This window comes from Lissotriton vulgaris, chromosome 5, assembly GCF_964263255.1.
Source record: "Lissotriton vulgaris chromosome 5, aLisVul1.2, whole genome shotgun sequence".
NCBI classification, from domain to species: Eukaryota; Metazoa; Chordata; class Amphibia; order Caudata; family Salamandridae; genus Lissotriton; species Lissotriton vulgaris.
Genome location: NC_141693.1, coordinates 805464464 through 805482829, shown reverse-complemented (window position 1 = coordinate 805482829; position 18366 = coordinate 805464464). Strand labels below are relative to the sequence as shown.

General features: G+C 50.2%; 1 protein-coding gene across 2 annotated transcripts in view; it reads left to right on the top strand.

The window, feature by feature from the left end:
• MICU1 (mitochondrial calcium uptake 1) overlaps positions 1-11077 on the top strand; it is a 672580-nt gene extending 661503 nt beyond the window's left edge. For both annotated transcript variants that reach the window (XM_086922279.1, XM_086922278.1), the window contains exon 12: positions 10144-11077. In XM_086922279.1, the coding sequence (XP_086778405.1) occupies positions 10144-10304 (161 nt within the window). In that variant the 3' untranslated portion in view covers positions 10305-11077. The remainder of the gene's footprint in view (positions 1-10143) is intronic.
• The last annotated feature ends 7289 nt before the right edge of the window (positions 11078-18366 follow it).

Here is an 18366-nt window from a genome sequence, read left to right as displayed (position 1 = left end):
CGACCAGCTGTAGCCCGTCTTTGCCTGGTTTTAAGAGGGATGTGATCAATGCTTGCATGGATGATTGTGGTAGGGAGGCCGACCTTAAGGCTTCCTAATAGACAGTGTGTAAACGTGGGGCCAGGAGATCAATGAACGTTGTATAGAATTCGGCTGGGAGGCCATCGGTTCCGGGGACCTTGTTCCTAGGGAGGGTTCGTATTGCCTGCCTAATTTCCGCTAGTGAGATGTTGCGCTGTAGGTCTTTGCTTTGCCTGTCGGTGAGTTGGGGTAGGTCCAGGTCCCTCATGAAGGCCTCATAGGCGGTCTCTGACAGGGGCTGGGGGGGTGGGGCTGTATAGCGTGGTATAATAGTCTTTGAATGCCGTATTAATCCCTATTTGGGTGGTGGTCAGATTGCCTGTTTGGTCCAATATTTCCAGGATTGGGTGGCAAGGTGGGGAATCATGTAGGAGACGGGCCAGGAGGGGGCCAGCTCGATCCGCCTGCGTATGCTGCCTATTCGTGTGTTCTCTATTGTCTAAGAGCCTCAAGTCTTCTAGCAGCTCTGCATGTCTAATGTGAGCCTCCTGTAGTGGTGTGAAATGTGCATTGGTGCCCGCTGCCTCACTCTCCAGGGACGCTAGTAAACCCTCCACTTCCTTCAATTGACTGATGACCTCTTTCTTCCTGCCCACTCGAGCGGCCATCGCCTCTCCCCTGAGACAGACTTTAAATGCGTCCCATTCTATCTGACGGGTGCTGGCTGTGTTCGCATTTGTGGTGAAATAGGTTTCTATAGTGTCGGATAGGGACGATCGGAAGACTGTGTCTTCAAGTAGATCGGGGGTAGTCGCCAAGTCGGGATGGGGGGCAACAGCTTGCTCCACTGCCAAGTGAGCTCAACAGGGTTGTGGTCGGACAGGGTTTTCCCCATGTGTTGGGTTTGGACAATCGAAGTTGTCAGGGAGCGGGAGCAGAAGACATGGTCGATTCTGGTGTGGAGCTGGTGGGGTGGGGAGAAAAAGGTATATTCCCTCTCCTGTGAATGTGTGCTGCGCCATGCATCTGCCAAATCCCAGCCCTCAGCCCATCGTGCTAGAGCGTCTGCCTGCTTCCTGCTCTCATTGGCCAACAGGGGGGGTTGTGACCTATCCAATGTAAGATCGAGGACAGCGTTGAAATCCCCCCCAATGATCCAATGGTGGTCGGCTCTATCAGCAAGTATCCCGTTCAAGGTTAACAAAAACTCCGATTGACCTGTGTTTGGTGAGTACACACAACCTAGTACAATGGCATCCCCATCCAGCAAACCCCGCACAAATACATATCGTCCCTCCTTATCAATCTTTTGTTCCAACATCTTGAAAGGGACAGAGTTGCGAAGCCTGATCGCCGCCCCCCTGGAGAACGCAGAATAGGAGGTAACGAAGAGCTGCCCTCTCCATTTCTTGCGTATCTTCACGTTTTCATCATTGTTCAAATGTGTCTCTTGTAGGCAAGCTATCTGTGTCCCTCTGCGGTTGAGTTGAGCTAGAATTCTGTGGCGTTTGTGTACCGAGCCCGGGCCCCGTACATTCCAGGTGCACAAATGATAGACATTAAGAGGTCCCATAACCTTCTGTGTGTGGTGGTGGAGCGGAGCACATGGGTGACCATGTCAGATTCGTCTTGTTACTAGGTGAGAGTGCCTTGTGAACATATATCCCCTTAACTATAAGGTCCCCAGGCCAACGGGCTCGGGAGCCAAACAAGGGTGCCCAACGTGGGCACAAGTCAGTGAGTTCCATGTTCATAACGGGGGGGAGTAGACTACCGGTGACTGTCACTTGAAGGCCCGCTTTGGCATGGTAGCCCTTAACAGGGTGAGCCCTTATGCAACCCACCATTTATGAGGAAGCGGGTCGGTTATACGTTACCACTCGGAGAGGATCGAGCGTGTCGCCAATCAGAACTCCGCCGCCATCTGGGCTGTGATCTTTAGGAACAGTTATAGACTGTCCACTGACCCGGATACCTCGGTGTGGGTATCGGTGGTGACGGTGATCCTGTCCCCGGTTGCTTCCGTGTCGTGAGCGGCCAGCTCCTCCGTTAGTCGTATCTGTGGTGATGAATGACCTGCTGTCTGGTCCTCTGGCGGTTGAGTGTTCATCGGCGCGCCTTGTGAGGGGTGTTGTCTGGAGTTGGAAGTGTTATCCCACTGATCCGGCGGGTTCCTGCGACTCCCACTGCGGCCATCTGCGAATGGGTCTTGGGAGGCCGGAGGAGTTAGTGTGACTTCCATCCATTCCTCCGCCTCTTCCGGCGAGTCGAAGAAGTGAGATTTGTTGTCATGCAATATCTTGAGTCTTGCAGGGAATAAAAGCGCATATTTCATATCTCTGTCTCTAAGTTTGCGCTTCACCCCCATGAAGGTGGACCTGGCTCTTTGTACCGTGGGCGTGAAATCGGGGTACACCGATATGTTTTTATCCTCGAAGCGTATTGGTGCCTTCTCTCTGGCCGCTCTAAGAACGGTGTCCCGATCTCTGTAGTGGAGTAGGCGCGCAATCAGTGGACGAGGGGGCGCCCCTGGTTGCGGGGGGCACGATGGCATCCTGTGCGCTCGTTCCACACTGTACAGGGCCGTAAGATCTTCCTGTCCCACCAGTTTTCGCAGCCAGTCTTCCACGAATTGGGTGGGATTCCTCCCTTCGCTTCTCTCCGGAATACCCAGGATGCGGACGTTGTTGCGGCGGGCACGTCCTTCCGCATCATCCACCCTGTCCCATAGCTGTCGAAGCTGTTTCTCTACGGTCTCCAGTTTCGTGGAATGCTCCGTCTGCTGGGGTATGAGGTCACTCAGCGCTATCTTCTGTTCCGAGGCCCGCTCCGCCAACTTGTTATGGTCAGCCCGCAGTAGGGATAGGCCAGTCGCCATGCTGTCTATGCGCGATTCTAGCGCCTCACGTGTGGCGCGTATTTTGTTAAGGATGAGGTCCAACTTGGCGTCCTGGGATCCTTTTCCGATCGGCGGGATGATGTCCGCGTTCGAAGAGGCCAGTGGGTCTTCGGAGCCCGTGGACTGCATGTCCGGTGGAGCGCCTAGGTCCTGGTTCCTGCCCCTGTGCCTACCCATTGACCTAGTAAGCAGGGCGACGCTGGAGTAGCTGCGGTCGCCAGCCTCCCCCTTCCCACGTGTCCACTCAAGGGTGCCGGGCAGTAATAGCGGTGTACCTGGGTTCTACTGGATGGAGGCAGTTGCGGTGTAGACCCTAGTTCAGCCAGGGATTGCGTCGGCCGACTTGTGCAGGGATGGCGTTGGCCGGCTTGTTGCGGCGTTGTTGTAGGGTGGAGTGGCGTTCCGCTGGGGTTCCTGCGAGTTGTTAGTGACCTGGCCTTGCAAGGTGTAGGGGGGAGTCCATAGGCTTCAGGTGATGGCGAGGAGGAATCTCTTTAGTGACCGGGATCGCAATAGGCGCTGGGCTTCTAGCGTGGCGGCAGGGCTCCGCAGTGTGCGACTTCCTCCTCCACTGCGTGCCTGTTTTTCCCAGCTCAGGTACGTGGGGTCTCAGGTCCCACCGCAATGTAAATGTTCATTGGCCGTGGGTGTGCGCCGCCTCGTGTCCTCCCGCTGTGCAATGCCCGCTGTAGCGGGAGCTCGGAGTGAGCAGGTTGCCGTGGCCAATATCTGGGGGTCTCGGTCTCGGCTCCGGGGTGTAGACAAAATGGCGCCTGTAGGACTGCTTTAATGCCGGGCCGCCCCGCGCCCCTTGGCGCGCCGTGCAGTGAAAGGACAGCGGGGTCCACAGCGCCGACGGCGGGTCCCGCACCCCTCCAGACCCGTCCTCCCTACCGGTGGGGTCGAGGGCGTGGATGCCGCAGTAGGATTCAGTCGAGCGGCGGCTGGTCCCGGGTCTCCCGCAACCAAGCGGGTCCCGTAGCAGGGTAAGCCGGCGGGGGTTCAGCAGACTGGTGGGGGAAGCAGCGAGGCCGTAGGTGGAGCGGGGGACCCCTCGGTGTGCCCCGATGTCTAGGCAGGAATCTTGCCGCACCTCCGGTCCGGAGTCTCGTCCGGAGCGAGTCAGCGACATGGGGTAGGTCGGGCAGGCCGCAGCAGGCACCACGGTCACGGCGCTTCACCGGCAAGGTCCGGGGGGGAGCAGTGCCTCACCGCTGCACGCCGCTCACTCCCGGGGTCTCTGTGCACCGTGTGCAGGTGGGTTGCAGGTCAGGGTTGCAGGATAAATCGCTTGTATTTCGGGCTAAGGACGGAGCTCTGGAGCTACACGTCCACCATGATCGGCTCTTGGCCACGCCTCCAAAGTATTTCAGGGAGAGTTAATGACCTATTTTTATCCATCAGTGCACTAGGCAGTAAGTTTCCTTTGGTTCTCTTCTTTCCCATTTTTCAGATCACGCTCCATGTTGACTTACTAAAAATCTTAGATCTAATTAATCTTCATTGTTTCTCGAAGTTTCTTCACAAAATATTAATTTGATCCATGAACATCAGTCAGCTGAGCCTTTCACCCTACACAAACTTAACCAAAACTGTCTAAGAAATTGTAGAAACAGTTGATCAACATAACCAAAACTAATTTTGTGTTAAGCCGGAGACAAACAGCAGTACGGTTTGGGAGAAATTGCGTTTCAAAGTTGTTTCTTGCAAACGTTCATATGCTTAAAGAGATGTGGGCTACCATAGACTAGTTTGAAAATTGACCATATTCTGCATGCCTACAGTATCCCAACCCCATCGCAAGGTCAGAAAGGGAGTATATGTGTCTGTATTTCACCCTTAATCAAATTCATAATGTGATACAAAGCCTGGGAAGTTGGGTATAATTACTTCTGATAGATACATCTGCCTTGTGGATTCCTCACCTTGTGAATATCCCCTTGCGTCAGCAACATTTGGAAATTCTTTTCGTAGCTTCGCGCCGACGTTGTCTTGGACGTCATAGAGACACGGCATCGCACCCGACTCCGCTGACGTCACCAACGCCTATAATAGGCCCGCGCCGGCGTGATGACATCAGTTCTTTTTTTTCCGCGTCGTCGACGCTAACGGTTTTTAGAATCCTAGTAGCTTACTAGTGACTTTGTTGCTATTTCCTTCGTTTTTCTGCTTCTTTGTTTCGTGACGATGTCGGCGAAGAAGACTGGCTTCAAGCCCTGCAAGGAGTGCGGGAAGATGATGTCCATCACGGACCCGCACGAGGACTGCTTATGGTGTTTAAGCTCCGATCATGATGTGGATGGATGTTCATCTTGTCGAAAGATTAACCCGAAGGCCCTGCAAGATAGAGAAACCAAGCTCCTGGTAGCAAAGTTGAAGGCTGACAAAGGTAGGAAGTCTTCACGATATCGTTCGAGAAGGGCGAGGTCGAGATCGAAGTCAAGATCTAGATCTCTATCTCGAGAGGAGTCGACCTCAAAGTCCTCGACGGAACATGCTTCAAAATCAAGAAGGAAGCATAAGAAGAGGAGACATGAGTCCCGACGTCACTTGGGAAAGGAGTCTGACTCGAGATCGAAGTCGCCAAAGAAGGTTCGATCGAAGGTGATCCCACCGCAGGAAGCTTCGAATCGGGAAGGTGAGGCTTCACCTTCGGAGTCGCAGGTGCAGTCGCCGGCTCCGGCTTCCGATCCGTCCCCGGCCCTAGAGGAAGAAGAAGTTCAGGTGGAAGGAAGGGGAATCTGTGCCTGTAGAGGAGCCGGATTCGTTCCCACCTCGAGTCCAGTCTGAGGGTGTTCAGCCACCTTTTCCTGCACCAGACCAAGACCCATCAGCGTTTTTAAACGCAATGTATGGCGTCTTTACGAGGAATTGGTACCCCTCTGGAGCACCTTCGGGTCCCATGGATCCACTGGCCTACAATTTGGGGGTGCCACACTCCTATGCCCCGGCACCATTTATGCGGGCCCCAACGCCACCAGGGAAATACATGCATCCGCCGAAGTTGTCGACGCCGGTCCCGGCGTCGCCCACTCCAAGTCGACCTCGAGTACAACCTACTGGGCCATCGGATTCGATACCGACGTCGGTTCCGGCTCAGTTGGAGTCGATGGTGGATCCAGTGGAGAGGCGTGTTAAGGAGAGGTCCAGGAGGGAGGCACAGCGCCTTTTGGAGGAGCAGAGATATTGAGTCTCATCCTGATGTGGAGGAAGGTGAACTAGAGGAAGACTGCTTTGAAGACCTGGCAGATGCTAGTGGCCTGGATTTTTCCCCGGAATGGGAGATACTATCAGGATCAGATGCACCTTCAAAGGACGTCCAGCCATATCATGTAGTAATGAGGAAGGCTGCTGGTCTTCTTAATTTAACTTTACCAACAGTTGAATCTAAGTCTAATCTCCTTACTGAGGTCCTACACTCACCAAGTTCTGTGGTAGAACCGTTGCTTCCGTTCAATGAGGCTTTAAGAGAGCCTATTATGGAGGTAACCTTGCCAAGGTTTCTGCACGAAGGAACATCTGTTGCTTCTACAGGAGGAAGTGCAGACTCTATTAAGAAAGCGTGCGATAGAGGTGGTTCCAGAGCAGGAAAGGGGTCAGAGATGCTACTCCGGTATTTCCTGATTCTCAAGAAGGATGGCAGACTTCGTCCAATCCTGGATCTCGGGATCTTGAATCTCTATCTGAAACAAGAGAAATTCAAGATGCTCACACTTGCGCAGGTTCTTCAAGCGCTGCAGGAAGAAGACTGGATGGTGTCGCTTGACTTGCAGGATGCGTATTTTCACATCCTAATCCTGAAGTCGCACAGGAAGTATCTCAGTTTTACGGTGGGGTCGCAACACTATCAGTTTGTGGTCCTTCCTTTTGGAATTACTACTGCGCCTCGAATCTTCACCAAAGTGATGGCGGTGGTGGCAGCACATCTCAGAAGGTCGGTGATTGCAGTATTTCCCTATTTGGACGACTGGCTGATCAAAGCGGAGTCGTCCGAGAGAGTGCTCCAACATCTGCAAGAGACAACCCAGTTGTTGTACAGGTTGGGTTTTTCGATAAATGTACCCAAGTCTCACCTGGTGCCCTCCCAGCGCATCTTGTTCATAGGTGCTGTACTGGACACAACTGTATGTTGTGCATTCCCTCCTCCTCAAAGGATTCGCGACATTCAGGAAATGATTCCTTTATTTTACAATGGAGCGGTCGTTCCAGTCCTGAAGGTCCTTCGCCTGCTCTGTCTGATGGCTTCATGCATTCTGTTGGTCAACCATGCACGCTGGCACATGAAGGCACTCCAGTGGTGCCTCCGCAGGCAGTGGTATCAGCACAACGGAGATCTCAGGGAGTCAGTGAGGATCTCCAGAGAAGCTGCAGCGGATCTGACTTGGTGGGGCGTGGAAGGCAACCTGTCTCGGGGGAAGCCCTTCCATCTGCCTCCATCGGTGGCCACAGTAATAATGGATGCATCCACTCTAGGGTGGGGTGCTCATCTGAGGGACCTGGAGGTCAAAGGTCTTTGGTCTCCAGAGGAAAGGTTGCTTCATATCAACCTTCTGGAATTGCGGGCGATACGTTTGGCGCTCAAGGCCTTCCTCCCTTCCCTTCGTGGTCGGTCAGTCCGAGTCCTGATAGACAACACGACCGCGATGTGGTACATCAACAAGCAGGGAGGAGTGGGGTCGCAGTGTCTCAGCAGGGAGGCTCTGCGTTTATGGTCCTGGGTTCAGGACCATCAGATTTGTCTGATGACAAATAATCTGCCCGGAGTTCTGAACGTTTGTGTGGACACACTGTCGGCAGTTCTCGGCCGACCACCAGTGGAGGCTCCATCCAGAGGTAGTTCACAACATCTTTCAGTTGTGGGGAACTCCTCGGGTGGACCTGTTCGCCACTCAAGAGAAGGCTCACTGCCCTTCTTTTTGTAGTCTCCAGTATCCGATGCAAGGAGCCTTGGGGGACGCGTTTCATTTGAGTTGGGGAAAACAACTCCTTTACGCGTTTCTCCCATACCCTTGATTCCTCTGGTTCTGAGGAAGATTCGCCAAGACCGGGGCCAAGTCATATTGGTCGCCCCGGATTGGCCGAGAAGGGTGTGGTACACAGATCTTCTCCACCTCTCCTCTCACCAGCCGCTCCGTCTCCCTCTCAGGGCAGGCCTCCTCTCTCAGATGAAGGGGTAGGTTCTACACCCCCACCTGCAGACATTACACCTTCATGCCTGGAGATTGAACGGGGCAACCTGAATTCCTTTTCTCTCCCACACAATGTGGTGGATGTCATATTATCAGCTAGGCGTGACTCCACTAAAACCATTTATTCTTACAGATGGTCTAAATTTGTCACCTGGTGTGGAGAGAAATCTGTAGACCCTTTGAAAGCCCATTTATCTGATATTCTCCAGTTTGCTCCCTCTTTGGCGCAGCAAGGGCTGGCTGTTGCCATAGTCAAGGGTTATCTCTCGGCCTTGTCGGCATTTATATGTTTGCCGGACCAGCCGTCTCTTTTCAAATCTCCTGTAGTTTTAAGATTTTTGAAGGGTCTCACTAATAAATTCCCTCCAATTCCCTTTATTGTGCCTCAATGGGACTTAAATCTTGTCTTAACATACTTGATGGCTGCTCCCTTTGAGCCTTTACACAAGTGTCCTATGAGGCTTTTGACTTTTAAGACAGTATTCCTTGTTGCAATTACCTCGGCAAAGAGGGTAAGTGAGCTTCAAGCTCTTAGTTCCAAGCCTCCATTCCTGACCATTCATGCTGAACGAATAGTTCTTAGGACCAGGGCTGCTTTTCTCCCTAAGGTGGTGACTCCCTTCCACCTAGGTCAATCCATTACCCTCCCTACCTTTTATCCTCCACCACACCCTTCCAAGGAGGAGGAGAGGTTACACCGTCTGGACCCTAGGAGGGCGGTGAGCTTTTACCTGGACAGAACTAAAGACTATTGTGTGGATGACCAGCTCTTCATTGGGTTCGCTGGCTGCAAAAAAGGAAGAGCGGTTCATAAAAGAACTCTTTCAAGATGGATCATCCTCTGTATAAAGATTTGCTACTCTTTGGCCGGTAAGGAGCCTCCAGAGGGTATAAGGGCTCATTCTACAAGAGCTAAGTATTCAACCTCTGCCTTGTCTAGAGGTGTTCCTGTAGAGGATATTTGTAGGGCCGCAACTTGGTACTCCCTTCCCACTTTCGCGAAGCATTACTGCTTGGATACCGAAGTGAGGAGGGACGGCCACTTTGCACGCTCTGTCCTCCAGGACTTTCTGGTATAGGAGAGTGGACACCCTCCTCTGGGAGTGGGGACTGCTGCGGGACTGTATTCACAAGGTGAGGAATCCACAAGGCAGATGTATCTATCAGAAGAACAAGTTACTTACCTTTGGTAACGCTTTTTCTGGTAAATACAGTATCTGCCTGTGGATTCCTCACTGACCCACCGCCTCCCCGTTTGTCCACTCTTCTAGACCAGAGTAATTGTATTGTATTTGTTTTATGGTCTAAGAAAATGTGTATTTCCGATTTTTTCTTACATTTGCTTCACACTGTGTGTGTCTTCTTGACTATAATCTACTATGTAAACTATGTATATATATATATATATATATACTGCCCTTGGTCCGTCCGTGTGCCTCGAAGGCACGGAAAAAAGGGCGGAACTGATGTCATCACGCCGGCGTGGGCCTATTATGGGCGTCGGTGACGTCAGCGGAGTCGCGTGCGATGCTGTGTCACTATGACGTCCAAGTCCACATCGGCGCGAAGCTACGAAAAGAATTTCCGAATGTTGCTGACGCAAGGGGATATTCACAAGGTGAGGAATCCACAGGCAGATACTGTATCTACCAGAAAAAGCGTTACCGAAGGTAAGTAACTTGTTCATCACAACTACACAAAAAACTTCATGAAAGAAAGATCATAGTCTGACTAACGTGTTGTTTTATTTGTAAATTATGTTCCTAATATGCGGAGTGTGAATACTTCTTGCTTCCTGTATTTCGCTCTCCATCAGTTACTGTTTAGTGAAAGTGTGAAACTCCAGCAGAACTGGAAGGTTTTCTGAGAACTGTCACCACTTGCTATAACACTGCTATGTTTTTGCTTTGAACTGAATTTTCCAACGAGAAGTTGTGGTTTAGCTTGAAAGCCTAGAGGTCTCTCTGGTAGGAATTTATTGAAACTCATCTGTTGATTTTGCTTTGGTTTCTCTTTTTTTTATTTTTTCCACAGGAAATGGTGAATTAAGCAACAAGGAATTTATTGCGATCATGAAGCAGAGGCTCATGAGAGGGCTGGAGAAACCAAAGGACATGGGATTTACTCGTCTCATGAGAGCCATGTGGAAGTGCGCCCAGGAGACCGCGTGGGATTTTGCAATGCCCAAACAGTAGCTAAAGGAAAGGAGCGCTAAAGCAACTGCTGTCAGGCAAACTTGAATGGAAAGAGTGGCACTATGTCTGGACTTTGCAGATATGAAGCATGAAGTCTACAGAATGCACTCACGCATGTTGTTTGAGTGGACTATGGTCCACAGCTACTCTACTGGAGGATGAGGCTGGATCTTTTAAAAATTCTTTCGTCTACCGAATAGAAACTGTACCTTCATATATACTTGATTCGTTCTCTCTCCTGCCAACCCTATCACTCCATTTGTTTTCACATTATACTTGGGTGACTTGAGTAATAAACATGTGAGGTCAGCATGAGTAGTGACTGATACATCCACTCTAAGACTATCTTGTAAAAAGAATAAGTTGGTAGTTTCTTCTTTGAAGAAAAAACATATTATCTATGCACATATATACTTTTCTGTTTAATGGGTCTAATTCAGATTTTGAAGTCTTGGTTCTTTGAAGTGTTTACAAGGGTGTAAAAAAAAGGGGAGATTATACATTTTAAATACTATGTGACAGAAGTACTCCACTTGTTTCAAAACCAGAACAGTGGGTGTCCAGATTTAATCAATCCATTTGTCACCCGAATAGCAGAAATTATGCTGGTACGTTTGTTGGAGAGGACATCGTTGCTAGCTTGGTTTGTTGCTCTCAACTTATCAGACTTGTTTTAAATGTACTATAAAGTGTTTTTAAATGTGTGAAACATGACAATAGGTGACACGTTAATGTTTTACTGTACTTGATAAATAAAAGCACAATACTATATATTTTCTTGTACGAAAGAAGTAATCTTTTCCCTAAAGGTCTCGAGTCTAGAAGTCTTAAGTGTTTGATAAATGAGTGAATCACATGCAATATTACAATCTGAAAGTTTTATCTGGGTTTGCTGCGCTGGGCTGTATTGCCTTTCCCTGGGTGTCTTTCACTCGGTTATTATAATCTCTGTTCTTTGAAAGTGGTCAGGGCGACAACCAATTCAACTACACAGTAGGTTTGAAATAAAGAAGATATGTCGCTTATCGTTTCTTGAAGTGTTATTTAACTCTGTGGCAATCTTCATCTCTCATGACCTATTTTTTTATTGGTCCAAATGAAACAAGCATTTACAATGCAATGGTTTTGCCTTTGTTAAAGTTAGAGCTATTGGCATTGCTCTTGACATTATTTTTATTTATGTTTTTTTAACATAAATAAATGGCATTGTCATTTACAATGCCACTAGCTTTATCTCTCGCAAATGACACACACAAACACCCACAGAGAGCCCCCCCAAACACACACAGAGCCCCCCCACACACAGCCACACAGAGCCCCCCACACACAGCCACACAAAGCCCCCCACACACACAGCCACACAAAGCCCCCCACACACCCACACAGAGCCCTCCACACACACCCACACTGAGCCCCCCCACACACCTTCTAGCCCATTATCTTTTCTCCTCATTAAATAACTGCCACGCCACTTTCTTTGTTCTCTAAATGTGCCTACATGTAAGAGTGCAAGAGGCTAAAATGTGAATGCACTTGTGTTTAAGAGACCCATGGAACTTCAGTTCTAATTGATATCCTGATGCCGGTAAGCAGAAATGTCAGCAATAGATGTTGGCATTCTTTACATGCATTTCACTTGTCGCCGTAAAGCTCTACTTTCGCCTCTATTATAATGTTTCACCTTGAAAACACAGTGGCACTCTTCGAGTTGGTGGCACCCAGTAGAACACAGGAGCAAGGACTTCACACTACCTAAAATACATGGACGAGCTACAAATGATCACGTTCGCTGTCCCATGATAGCTACAGCACAACAGCTAAACAAATGGCATTGTCATTTACAATGCCAATAGCTTAATCTCTCGCAAATGCTACCCACATACACCCACACAGAACCCCTCCACACAGAGCTCCCGCCCACAGACACAGGGCCCCTCCACACAGAGCTCCCACCCACAGACACAGGGCCCCCCACACAGAGCCCCCACACACAGCTCCCCACACAGAGCCCCCCCCACACAGAGCCCCCACACACACTGCAAGCCCCCCCACACACTGCAAGCCCCCCCACACACCCACACAGAGCCCTCCACACACCCACACAGAGCCCCCCACAGAGCCTCCTCACACACCCACACAGAGCCCCCACATACACTGCGAGACCCCCACACACCCACACAGAGCCCTCCACACACCCACACAGAGCCCCCCACACAGAGCCCCGCCACACACCCACACAGAGCTCCCCACACACAGCCACACAGAGCCCACCCACACAGAGCCCCCACACACACTGCGAGCCCCCCCACACACCCACACAGAGCCCTCCACACACCCACACAGTGCCCCCCACACAGAGCCCTCCCACACACCCACACAGAGCCCCCCCACACACCCACACAGAGCCCCCCACACACCCACACAGAGCCCCCCCACACACCCACACAGAGCCCCCCCCACACACCCACACAGAGCCCCCCACACACCCACACATACCCACCCACACAGAGCCCCCCCACACACTGCGAGCCCCCTCCAGGCAAAACCTAAAAAATGCAAGTCCCAAATATTCATGGATTTACCACAAACATAGCACCTTTACGCAGGACCAGAAGCAATTACACCATGAGGCATTTAAAAGTTTCAGTACATTAGTTATTCAGTTGCCATGAAATAATGCTTTTGGCCCTGGAACACCAATGGTAAACACACGTAGCCGCCTGTCTCAGTCCCTGTGTTTTTATCTATTTAATTATGCAACTTTATATAGCGCGGACTTTACCCGAAGGTGTCAGAGCGCTTCACAGAAGTACCAATAATGAAATGAATGTGTGGTGACTTGTGGTGACATCGAGTTGCATCACTAGCCTGTGACATACGAGAAGGTCGTGTTTTTCAGCTGGCAAATTACGGAAGTAGAGTGCCCCATAGGGTCTGCTTCAGTGTTCATTGTTGGCTTTACCGGGGAATGCCCTGGCACTCTTCAAGCACTGCTCTTCATGCACACTCTCGTCCTTCAATTCCCTCCCCTAGTACTCTTCCCACACGGTCTCCTCCTCTTACACTACACTCTTCCCACCCGTCCCTCGCCCTTCGTCTGTTGTGAAGAAGATTGTCTATTGAGCAAGTGATTGCTTGACTGTTTTTTTTTGCTTTTAATTCGAGTAGCCTTTTTTCGCATTCAGTTGGGCCAGACTAGAAGCGATTTTGAGGAACCTTTAGTGGCCCAAACCCAAACATCACTCTTTAGTTAAGCTTAAAGGGCACTTTTCTCTGACACGAAACACGCTTTCCTCTCCCTTCCACTGAAGCAGCTGCAGTTCGCCGTGAGTAACTAAACTTGGAGTCAGAGGAAAATGTGGTTCCTGGCTTTATCCCAATACAGGGTAATGTGGGGCATCGTCCATCGGCATAGAGTGAAGTTTCTTACCTGTTGGAAAGGGAAAGGACTTTAAGCTGATTAGTGGTAACAGCAGCTGGACAGAGAGCAGCAGCAGGAATGAGCTATCCTCAATGACCCTCTGCGTTTAACCCGCCCTCTTCCGAAACGATCAGCTGAGATATGCCCTGGGACTGTTTGTGTAGCCCACACAACCAATTAGAGTAAAGTACTGGACTCGTTTATTGCTCTTACTCCAGAGCGCGCCTCTTGCAAAGAAAGTCACGTAACTGCGCGGAATCCCAAAACGACAATGGGCACAGTTTATTTTTCCTCCCTCTTCTATTTAATTTTCGCACCATTACACTTCGGCAGTTTACGGAAAGGGACGGCTTTTCAGGTAACCGTCACTGCTCCTCCCTCGCCGCCCTCTCAGAGCGCCACCTCCACACTGCCCGGTGCTCCCTGCTGCCTCCCGGAGCCCTCTCCCAGACACACTTCACCCTCACCCTACCGAGGTCCTCCCCCCTCGCCTGTACTCACTGTGCCGCTGTTGTACCGACCTCCTGAGCGCCATCCCTGCTGTTCGCGGGCATCTTGCGGAACAGGCCTGCTATATATACATCGGGAGGCTGCCAAACCGAGCATGGTGTCCCCGCGGTCGGTAGTAATTAAAACAAGTGCATTTCTCTCACCGCCGCAGGTTCAAGTTCCACTTTCTGTCCTGCCTCAGGCTCCGGGGAATGGTTGGCGGCTCCTTTAAGAGCATACAAAGGCTTCTCGCTTCTAATGCACTGATGGCCACTAAAGTTGAAATGTGGTCAGAGCCTTCGTGTTCCCTCTAATTCTGTCTGCTTTGTGCTGTCCTCTATGTCGCAAGAAGTGGCCTAAACAGTCACTGCTGCAGTGCCGTCTAATCTGCAATTTAACACTTCTCTCAGCTGAGCCCCTAGGCTTGTACTGCCTGACCCTTTCATACTCCTCTAACAAAGAAACAGTCCCTGCTGCTGCCAGCACCTCACAAGCTGCATTCAGGGGTAACATCCCTGCCTGCGCGTCTCACATTATCAATACATTCCAAGGTCACTTCTAAAGTGCTAAAGACTGAAAGGCATTCGAGCTCCGGGCCCTTCCTATACCCATTCACAGGGCCCAATCCTGTAAGCACATATATATACCCCACTTCAAGACAGTACACTGGTGCGATAAACACCAAAGTGCCTGCAGTCTCACAGACCTCACACACTTCCCCACAGGTAATTAATGGATTTTGTGTAACATCCGCGACCCTAATGCATTCTGGGCGTCATAGTCTTGTTTTGCCCAACTGAACTGATTAGACTGAAATCAATTGTGGTTTTAAGTTCATGACTGGCTCAGTGTCCGCATCCAGCTAGAGTAGGGCGGCCACGCTATATCCACATTCAAATTGTTACCACTTCCTAATTACTCTTAGTGCTGCATCTACATAGACTGCACCCCCCTAGAACACTCAGCAGTAAATGCATTTAACCAAACGTGTCTTTGCCACACGCTAGCTCATTGCAGTGCAACGGACGAAAAAGTATATAGCACTGCCCAAATATAACAAAGGTGCAATAAAATGGCACTAGTTATTTGCAGATTCCACCAAAACCAATGGCAACAATGAAATGTCCCTTCGTGAAATAAGCCGCTTTCGTTTCACCTTAAAAACGTTTTATTTTTAAATAAATGTAATCCTTCACAAATTAGCAGAAAGACTCACTGTAACATTCGACAAAACACACCACAAAGAATGTCCGTGACGAGCTCTCGAGACAAGGGTACACTTGCTAGCTCCGAGGTTAACGTAATTTCGCACACACATCTTTTTTTCCTGTTAGGCTTCGAAGCACTTCATTAAATATATTTTATTTAACTTTTCGTTGTGGTTTATGAGTTACGAACACGGGCTTTATTAAGAGCGCTTTACATGTCATACAAAGTTACAAGTGAGTGGCAAAAGTACAAATGTAAAGGTATTTCAAAATACAATAAGCACAACTGGAAAAACGAAGGCAACAGTAGCAAAGGGAAGCGATTGTTGCCAATGCCAGCATAGGGGCATGTTCCTCCATACAAGTTTTCTAGACACCCCCATTGGGGTCTGGGGCCCCCACTCTTGAACGACCCTGCCTTAAGAAGGCCTGTTCCCCGACGCTATGCCGAAATCGTGTCTGATGGGGACTGTCGGGTGGCCAGCGCCTGGAGGTAGCCTCTCTGGCGTGAGGCGCTAAACAGAGGCAGGGTGCCTCATTCACACATTTACCTCGCTACCCGCGATGGGCCGGAACCCAGCCGGCATGGCTCCGACCTGGGTGGGACGCTGTTCAGGCCTCGACCTTGGCCAAGGTGAAAGGTCACAGGAGGGTGGACCCGCTGAGCGCTGCTCCTGCAAGAAGCCCCCAGGAAGCCATGGGATGGGGGCACAGGGAGGGACCCTTGAAGGATGATGGGTGCCGTGTGGGCGAGGACGTGTTCTTGGCGCTGCTTCTGGGAGCTCTGAGGAGTGAGTGGGCAAGGAGGGGAGTGAGTGGGCAAGGAGGGGTGTGGAGGGCGGGGTAGGACTGGCACGGGTGGGTGCAGAGGGGAGGTGAGTGTGCTCGGCTTCACAGGGGCTGGAACGTCCTTCAGAGCGGAGTTCCTGCCCTCCGCCTGCCCCTCCCCGCCACACCGCCCCTCATTGGTCGGGAGGAGGGTGAGATGACACCTGAGGAGCCCTGCCTGACGCTCACTTCGTCTTCGCTGGGGGCATTGACGGCAGGGAGAGCAACTCTACAGCCAGCTGACAGCCTTCCGAGGGAGGAGGCCCCGCGGAGTCGAGGTGTGCACAGGAAGTGCACACTCGTGTGCACACACAAGCCGCAGCTCACTCCTCGTGTGCACACAAGCTGCAGCGCAATCCTCGTGTGCACACAAGCTTCACGGAGGCTGACAACTGGTCCGGGGCGCTGTACTGCTCCACACCCCCACAGGTAGAGATGACGGGGTTGACGGAAACGCTGCAACCTCCCCCCAAACGGCAGCCGAGACTTCCGGCCACTGAGGCCAGACAATTGGTGAGAAGATTGGAGACAGCCAGGTTTGTCATTAGCAGCTTGTACGGCTGAAATCGGCATTGTGCCTTTGGCAGGGAGTGCAATGAGGACGGGTGCCGTTAATGCCAGCACAGATTCAGGGGCGTTCCCGAGAACAGGCTTTCGGCTGACGTAGCCAAAAGCCAAAAATTCTCGGGAACGCCCCTGAATCTGGTCCGAGATTGACGGACAGAGCCTTCTCCCAATGGCTAGCCTCCATTTATGGAGCTAGCCAATGGGAGAGTGGGGACGGTCCAGTCCCCACACACAGAAATCATTAAGTTTTTCCTAGCGCATGCGTACTTCGTACGCATTGGCTAGGCAAAACCTAAAAAGTGTCCTCCGTGAAATGTGGATTTTAGCGATTGAAAGTCCCCATGATGTACCGTTCTCAACTACGATATTTATTGTAGTGAAGTGTCTCTGAATAAAACCATAATTTAGCAATTAATTCTCAAAAAGGTGATAAATCATTCTGTTCTTAAAGGGCACTCAAGGACATACAGCAGTGAGGTGAAAGAGGCCTCATCATGGAAAAAGTACTTCAGTAGATTGACAGTTGTCCTTACACTGACACGCATCTAAAATGCAATTGACCACACTGAAACATTGACATATATTGATCCACTCTCATGGTGCAGCACACGTTATACATCTTCCCACTCAACTCAAAGATGAAAACACCACACAAGGTCTCTATTTGAGGACTTTTGGAATTTATTCCAGGAATCAACCAGCATTAAGTTTATCCAAAAATCCAACGAAATGTGAAAACCCTATCTGGAACATTGATCGAATCGGATACAAAGTGTGATGAAGGTGTTGTGTTTACCAGTTAGATTGTAGAACTAAGATTAAGATAATGATGCAGAATCCGATCTATCAATTTTGGTCATGAACCCATAAACTCTTGCTTATTTAATTGGAGACGTAGGCTTCAGCGGAACTAGGCACACTCATCAGCCACTCCTACAATAAAGATGACAACTGTGTTTCACTGCCTACAATCTTATTCCTTGGTAGCGTTTGTTTTTACATCCTACACACCTGTAACAAGAAATCTTTGGACACAAGGACAAGGCCTCCAAAATAAGCAGTAGATTTGGGGCACTGTATTGATTATCATGTATCTTGAATGTTTCTGCCTGCTGACTACTCTGTCAGTAATATCAACGGTCCTTCAGTGAACCAACACAAGATTGTGCACTTCTGATTGTTGATCCAGCCTGAACACAATTGGTTCATGGCCACCCTATCCTTAGCATTTCAAAGGTTATTCTGCTCATTCTGGAATTGGGTAGGGGATTGTGTGTCCACAATATGAATTTTCAGATTGTGGTCATTATGCATGGCACACTGCTACACTAACAACCCTTTGAACATTTTTTTGAGAATATAATTTACTTGCTAACCCAACACACGTTTGACCGTGGTTTAGAGCAGTGTGTTTTTGTTTGTCACTCTCTGTACACTTCTTTGGAACTTAGCTTGAAAGTATTGTAACCCCAAGGGTACTTGCCGGGCACATCAAGTGACTCACTTTTGCCAAAATGTTGGTGAAAACTATAACAGAATGAGACTTGGA